This window comes from Sycon ciliatum, chromosome 10 (assembly GCF_964019385.1).
Source record: "Sycon ciliatum chromosome 10, ocSycCili1.1, whole genome shotgun sequence".
Lineage (NCBI taxonomy): Eukaryota > Metazoa > Porifera > Calcarea > Leucosolenida > Sycettidae > Sycon > Sycon ciliatum.
In genome coordinates, this window is record NC_088652.1 from 16896620 (window position 1) to 16904915 (window position 8296).

Here is an 8296-nt window from a genome sequence, read left to right on the forward strand (position 1 = left end):
AATATTGTGATGATATTGTTATGTGCAAACATCTCTGGGCTTGGCAAAGAACGAAAGAAAAGAAATAGAAAATTTAATACAAGCAACAAGTAGAAAAACACACATAACTGAAACAACGAGGGAATGTTGGCCGCACCCTGAGAAACTGATATTATGCATTGTAGGAAAAATACATCCTCTGCGAAACTTTACAGTTGGAAAGAGATTCGGAACGCTCCGTTTATCATAATATTATGTGCTACACGGAGGCCCTATATAGGGCATTACACTCGCACAGCGCCCACAGTATATGCATGTACATTTCTTTCTATTTAGCAATTTTAAAAATTAGTTTTACTGCGGGATCACAGAAGAAGGCGAGCATTGGGGGGGGGGGGGGGGGGTATTATGCCATAATATATGCTAACAATATTTTAATTTATACCAAGCCGAAAGCTGTGCTTGCCCTCCGAATTATGAAAAAAATTAAATGAAACGCAATAATTATGGTCTTTATAGGCACGGGCTGCTCTTGGATGAAGTTGGATGACTTGTCTCACATACATCGCATGTGAATCAATGTTACAGCAGTGAGGGTGTAGAAAACAAGGATAAAAAGGCACACCCTGAGGAAAGCGATAACAATGCTGTCAAGTCTACTACGCAGGATGGCTCGAGCTCAGGCTAAGACATTCCGACTCCACCTACTCGCCACTCTGGTTGTCTCATGTGCGTTACAATGTCAGGTGAAAGATCAATGTGATGGAAGTGAGGGTTTAGAAAACAATGATGACAATGCTATCACGTCTACATCACTGTTGTCGTCACACAGAATGTCTCCAACTCACGCTTCGGCCATTCCGAGTTTACCTACTCACCACCCTCAGGTTCCGGGTCTGCCGACGAATTTGGTTGGCAACCACCATTGTTTCCACTGAAGCTATTGCTGCTGTTGTCGCTAGTGCGAGTGTTGCGTCTGCTGCTACTGCTGCTACTGGTATGGCTACTCTCAACGATGGTTTCCTTACTCGATGTGTCTGCCTGCGCTAATATCCTGGTCACCATTGGCAACACTGTACTGCTGTGACGGGATGATGCGTGGTCATGACCGTTTTCCATGGGACTGTTTTCACGGAAAGAACCTTGCAGGGATTCCAGGCGGCTCGGCGGCTCGGTTATATACTGAGACGATCTCCTCGCATCCTGGGAACTGGATCGTGCCGATTGCTGGCGAGAGGTGGACATGTGTAGGTCGCTATTGCGATGATAACTGCTGGTGTCCATGCTAGCCCTGTAGGCTCTGCTGCCGGGCCGTTCTCTCGGATGAGCGTAACCGTAGCGATGCCAGTAGATACGTGGCGCACACAGTATGACCGAAAAGCTCGTGCTCATCCACAGGCCGAGCAGGAGCACGACTACTGGTCGGAACACCTCGTCGTTATAATACACAACCGCGAACACCAAACAAGCGCCAAAGTCCACAGCGCACACCAGTAGTATTAGCTTCGAGTCGTTGTACTCGTCCGGCAGGTTGCGAGTTTGAAAGACCAGCACCGCCGTCACGATCACAAATATCGACAGTGGCACGAGGGAGAATATCTCGGCCGTAAAATTCGGCTCACAAACGTACGTGGCTGCGTCCGCGCTCACGAGGACAAGTTTAGCAGTTGGCGGATAGAGGAATGATGGCACTGAGCTGAGTGCGTTCGCGACAAGGAACAAGACTAAGACGAGCAGGACTTGACCGGATGCAGACACCAGCCAGCGGCGCCATCGACTAGCCGTGACTAGTTGCAAGGTGTTGAACAGATGGCGCATGCGGTTCGTCTTCATCATGAGAGCGATGAAGCCCAGCGTCGGTACGGAGTACGCGGACTCGCGCTCGAGAGTGCACACGAGATCGGAGCTGCGTGACGAGTGCAGAAATGACCAGTGTACGATGCTGGAGAGGATTGGCGTCAGCATAATGATTATCATATGGGGCAGATTAGCGGCGCGGATTGCCGGAGTTTTGTGGTAGCGTATGAAGTACACCAAACTCGTTACGGAGAAAACGCATGTGATCACACTCCAGGCAATCAAAAAGCCTGTCCAGTGGGAACTCCAGGGGAAACATTCTATCCTCGGCATGACACACTCTGTTCTTGCACCGTTGGCAATAAGTCCAGTGGCGCAGGCGCTGCAGTTCTTGGCGTTCACAGAGCTACTGATTTGACCAGGCGCACACTCTACGCAGCGCCAACAGCAAAACCTCATCGGATCGGCGGAGGGAATCAGGAAAGTCCCCGGGTTGCATGGTGCACTGCACGCGGAGAGAGGAATACCGGATGCTTTCGAAGTTTGCTTTTCTTCACCACTCTGGCGCCTGTCGTGCATATTGATGCACTCGCCCACACCGAACTGGATACAGGCAGATCTGAGCCAGGTCAGGCGCGTAATCCGATCCGGTCCAGCAAAGCCGTCCCAGTTTGCAATAGCCTGTAGACTTGGCAGTCCAGTACCAGTACCAACAGCACCTGCCGTCGGCACACTCAGCATACGAAGCGAGTAGGCGGGGTACGCCGCTTGGGTGTCGGTGAACGTGTGGCAGGGGGCGCGCCGCGTTCCGTTGTGAAAACGGCACGGCACTGTGAACTCTCGCATGGCGCGGCGCAGCCCGTCCGCGGGCACCCTGCCGAGAACCACGGTGCAGTCGCCCTGCTCGCAGAACGGCCTCTCCACGTCCATCACCACCGATATGTTGGTGTACAGACTCAGCAGCCGGATCATCGGCATCGCCATGGTGGGCTGTCGGCGCGGGAAACGCGCCACGGTGTCGTGCGAGCACTGCTTAACGTCAGCCCGTGATTGGTTCTCGCAGCGCAGTGGGTTTGGAAATGTACAATCTCCCTCCTGCTCGATGTAGAGACGTCCGAGTTCCAACGCGGCCATTCCCAGTATGAAGTCCGTAGATCCAAACGTAGCTTTCACTACAACGTCACTGGGTCCCGAATGTAGAAAGACGGCGCTTGGGTCGGGGTAGTAGCCAAATATTGGCATGGACAGGACTGTGTTGGAAAACGCGCTGAAGTCAACTCGATTCAACCAGTCCTCGCTACCCAGCAGGATGCGACCGGTGACATTTTGTCGACCGAGCGCGTGCAGCAGTGCCGCTCCGTCGGCCATGGTGGCGAATACGACCATGGCGCGCGCCTCCGGGTTGTTCCGGATCTGTGCGATGGCCGACCGTATGGAGATCGGGTCGTCCGCCGAGAATCGCGCCTGCACGGCCAAGCAGAACGTCCCACGACGGAACGCCTCCTCCCGCAACAACTTGAAACCTGGTCCACTGTACACCTCGTCTGCTCCACCAAGCAGGACTATGTACTGGAAGCCAAACTCCTCGATGAGATCTGCCAGGGCGACTGCCTGATGATCGTCGGACGGCACTCCTCGGAAGAAGTACGGGTATTCATTTACGTTGTTGAACAGAGTACTCGAGGCCCAGGCGCTCATGTGCAGCACGCGGAACACGGAGAACGTCGGTGAGATGGCGAGGCAGTCGCGACTGGAGGACGGCAGAAGCATATCCTTGACTGCTGGCTCTGACAGGCTTGAGCTTGTGAGGGGAACACGCTCGCCGCTCAGCGAAAAGCGGGCTAGCTGCAGCAGCGTCATGTTCTGCCCGTCGGGATCCGTATCGTGGAGAATATCAAGTAGATCCTGCAGAGTTCGGCAGCCATTCCGACTTATATTTCTGTTGCCGCAATTGGCGGCCGTGTAGCGAAGACTCGTAATGTTAATATCCAGATCCATGATGGGCACATCCTGTGACTGGTACGTTTCCACAGCTGGGGTGTCTTCCAGCGTGAATGCTAGCAGTGACTGTGCCTGAGCGGATGAGAGCAGGTTTGAAGAACACGAGTCCTTAATGAGAATGATAAATGTGGAGCTGAAAATCTCAACGAGTTGAGCCTGCAGTAAACCAACATAGCGAAGACAGAAATTGATCACGACTCGTTGAAATATCTACTATAACAAAAAGAAGTCCAAGGAGTATGACCGACTGTACTCTAGCCTAGGCATTCTTGTCAGTATTTAATTCTGGCATGGTGACACTTAAGATATGTTCCCATTCCCTTGTACTTAACGCTTCCCCAATATCCGTCTTCTTGTCATAGACATTTTCAAAGCGCTAGGTGACTTCCACCGCTTAAACAGTGCTCAAAACCTGCACTTGCACTGCTCAAACAGTGCTCAATACCCACACTTTCACTGCTCAAACACTGTTCTCAACCCGGGGCACAGTTTTCTAAAGCAGACGTCAGAAAGGTGTGCTTAAACTCAGAGTTTCACTTTATTCAATCCTAACGTGCCGGGCCGTTCGGGGCTACCGATTGTTTCTTTTTTCCAAAAGAAAGGACTTACTATTCTCCCACCGACCCTCTTTCTGCAGATAGAATGAAATACATTGAAGTATAATCCAAATATTGATTTAACCCATTGAGGGCTACAGGGCCTTTCATCTGAGGCTCTGAAGAAAATGCTAAAAATAGGGTCAATGTAAAGCTCCACAACTTCATAGTCTAAACAACTAGGTTGTTGAACTCTTGTGAAATGTTGACCAAGGCTATAATCATCACGCTGACCAACTCGATATAGTTCCTAGAAAGGGGAACAAAATGCTATATGACACATAAGTTCATCCAAATTGCGTAAAATACGAAAAAGTCGCCAAATTGAGTTGAATCACCGGACGAAAAAGAAGAAAAAAAGTATCCAAGCGGGATTTGTACCCGCATCCTCTCGTACTGAATGCAGGAAATGTACCGCTCAACTCTGGGGTCTCTTGCAACCCTACGCTGGAACACGGAGCTTAGTACGGTAGGATAGCCTGTCAGCCCGAGTATATTCGGGCTCAGCGCCCTGACGTCATCCTGAATCCCGAATATATTCGGGCTCAGCAGTCAATGGGTTAAAGTGTTGGACGACAAGTCGTGAAATTTACATACTCGTACTTTGTGATTTCAATAATTATTTTCAAAAGCAACCCGCCCCCCCCCCCCCCCCCCAAGCAAAATCTTTTCGTTTCCGATTACAGTCAAAATCAATTGGTGCTTGCAAGTGTGCGTCAGGGGGGGGGGGGGGGGGGGGGTCGCTTGTGTGTGTGTGCATGCATGTGTGTATGGGTCTTGTCTTGCCCAGAACTCCGCCAGTATCACAACGACAGGCGCGCCGGAACCAGTCCGGTCGGTCAGGTCATCACCAGACCAACTGGTTGGTCACCAACGCCTGTTTACTGCTAAGGATAGTACATGTATCCTTATATAGTACATGTATCCTTATATAGTACATGTATCCTTATATAGTACATGTATCCTTATAGTACATGTATCCTTATAGTACATGTATCCTTATATAGTACATGTATCCTTATAGTACATGTATCCTTATAGTACATGTATCCTTATTAGGTGCAATTACTACATGTACAGTCAACTTCGCTAATAACGACTGCGGATATAATGACAATTCGCGAATAACGACATAATTTCAATGCCCAGAGCAAAGTCCCATCCAACTGTAATACATATAATGAGACTTCGGGTATAAGGACACTTTGTGAATAAGGACAGTTTTCTGATGCCCCGCCGAGTGTCGTTATAAGCGAAGTTGACTGTAATGACGACTGGCGAATAACGACAGAATTTCCATGCCCAGAGCAAAGTCTCATCTAACTGTATACATATAATGAGACTTTGGGTATAACGACACTTCGCGAATAACGGACACTTTTCTGATGCCCGGCCGAGTGTCGTTATACGCAAAGTTAACTGTACAGTGAGACCTGTCTAAAGCGACCGTTCAAGGGACCATCAAAACGTGGTCTCTGTTACCAGGGTCATTTGACTGGAAATCACATCCCTTGGTCCTGGGTTCAGTGGTCTTCTAGGACAGGTGGTCGCCTTATCCGAGTGGTCACCTTGACAGGTTTTACTGTATGTCATACACAACAAATTGGTATTGCCGGACCAATCAACACCTCCTACCGGCGGTGCTGGTTACGAAAACACGTTTTGTCCGATTCCTGAAGGGAGTGTGTCATCTTCTTACCACTGGGTCCTGGGATTTATCCCCTGGAGAGTCGAGAGCGAAAGCAAGCGATGCTATCTTCTGGAACGCCTCCCATCCGAGAAAATGTGAACACCTGTTGGTCTCCAATGAGTAGCTGTAAATGGATTCACACATTCAGATGAAGAAATAAAAATAAGCTTGAGGCTCATTACGACATTAGAATTCACATTCCAGCATTCCCATATTTTGTCCTTTCGCTGTCTCCTTTTCAGATGAAAGAGGGAACTACTCAGTACAATAGCTTATCAACAATGTTTAGTGTAAAACTTGGTATAAGTGATCTCGGGTTGTAGGTGAAATACGCAGCAGTCAGTAGTTTACCGTAAAACCGGAAAGTTTAACGACCGAAAAAGTTTTTAACGTTTTTGTAATTTTGGCATGATTATGTCGTGCAGAAAGTTTAACGATGGCTACCTGGCCACCCATCCGTATGCGCATCTTAACACGGACATCTAGCGATAACGTTGTTTTCCAATAAAGAAAAATAATTGGTCGTTAAAACGTTAGACTTTGTGACTCGTTAGACTTTCCGGTTTTACAGTAGTTAGAATAAGGCCAGATGATAAGAAACTGTGTTCGCACACGATACTGCCTGTAGCAACACAGCAAATTCGGTAGCCATGTACATCACTACAGTCCCCGGCATGCGAAGAGATAATACGGAGGATTAGCAAGACGAAATTCGCGTTCGCGTTTGCAAACATTTTTCAGTTCGCGAACTGGATTGCGAACTTTCGCATTTTTCGCTCGGAAAAGTAGTCGGAACACGAATCGCGGATTCGTGTCAGGGCAGTCATTATTAATTTACCACGCTGTACTGTCTGTACACAATGTACGTCGTGTTAACGTCATGCATGTGCGAATTCTGTTTGCTAATCCCTCTCATAACGCGAATTCCGTCACTGAATTCGACTTTCCTTGGAGAGCGAACGCGAACGCGAATTTCGTCTTGCTAATCCTCCGTAATAATAATAATGAGCGACGTGATTTGTATTGTGATACCAATGTAGACGGCTAATGAACGGAACTAACAATGAACCAATGACGTGTGGATACTAAACCTAACAGCAGGAGCGTGAACATAATTATTGTTTTTGTTTACGCTTTTATTAAAGTTTTGTGTTTCTTTCTTGTGACAGCTTCCACAACATTCCGGAAATGTTTTCCTGAATGAAGTCTAAAAGCCCTCGTACTGTGGTTGATTTGCAGAAATATACTGAGACCGGGTTTATTCACAAAGCCAATAGCGTAATATACTATGAATTTATACAGCATTACCTGCCATGGAAGGAGTTGATCATGCCGTGCACGCTGGACCAAATCCTCGTATCCGTCGACGTGCCGCTCCAGACGGTTTGGCAAATCTCCGGGAACCGCTCACCGGTCAGCGTCGGGTGCTGGGTGCCGAGTTGAGCCAGCGCGCACCGCCGTGTGACGATGCCCGCGCACAGCAGCAAAAACAGGGCCAGGGGGAACTCGGAACGCCACATATCACTGTTACACTACCGCAAGTTCACATGTCTGTAATCTCTCTCGAGTGTGACACAACAGGCGCTGCTAAACGTACCACAAGCACTCTTTTTTAGTAACAGCTAGCCGGCCTGTCACAGAAACAACCCGCGTGACACCATGCCATCACCTCACCGACATGTCGACAGCATACTGCAGACTAGTTCTACAATAATGATCTGGCGTCACTAGCACACGCTGATTGCCGGATTATTCCGTTTCTGGCGTGTAGACCATACGAACGTGCCGATATCGAGGTAACTCGCTGGTGCCCGCAAGCGATCAGTGTGGTGTCGGCGTTGCTGGATCCTGAGGCCGCGGTGAAGTAGTTATGAAGTCGGCGGGCTGCACGCAGGGCACCTTGATATGCCGCAATAATTTTAATACACGCCAGCTGAAAATAATTATAGAAAAAATGGGACGACAGTGCGCAGTGTAATTATTATGAGTGGAAAACTATGTAGCGTGGTCAACTAACAATAAGACGTTTAAAAGTTAACAACTTACAGCTGTTGTTGTAAGTAAGTTCTAGCGCTAACCCAGGCTTTTGCCGTCCGATCCGCAGAGAAGATAGGCCCTATCATACACCAGAGGTAGCGCCAACATCATCTACTAGTAGTAGCTAACTTTCCAGTTTAGTTCTCTCTGACTCTGGCTCCTATTTCTACAATGTAGTGTTTGGCATCACGTGATC

General features: G+C 48.7%; 1 protein-coding gene across 1 annotated transcript; it reads right to left on the bottom strand.

Annotated features, from left to right (window-relative positions):
• Positions 1–8255, bottom strand: LOC135826260 (metabotropic glutamate receptor 2-like). Its single transcript, XM_065338891.1, has 3 exons — positions 7372–8255; positions 6073–6187; positions 1–3933 (listed from the first exon to the last, which is right to left on the bottom strand). The coding sequence occupies exons 1-3, from the start codon at positions 7581–7583 to the stop codon at positions 850–852; spliced, it is 3411 nt and encodes a 1136-aa protein (XP_065194963.1). The 5' UTR covers positions 7584–8255; the 3' UTR covers positions 1–849.
• Between the last annotated feature and the right edge of the window lie 41 nt (positions 8256–8296).

Bases quoted from the DNA above. Each gene is read 5' to 3' on its own strand.
- LOC135826260 (XM_065338891.1), bottom strand. From the start codon at position 7,583: ATGTGGCGTTCCGAGTTCCCCCTGGCCCTGTTTTTGCTGCTGTGCGCG. The intron at 6,188-7,371 runs GTAATGCTGTAT...ATCCATTTACAG, and splicing joins ATCAACTCCTTCCATGGCAG to CTACTCATTGGAGACCAACA. The intron at 3,934-6,072 runs GTAAGAAGATGA...GGTTTACTGCAG, and splicing joins ATAAATCCCAGGACCCAGTG to GCTCAACTCGTTGAGATTTT.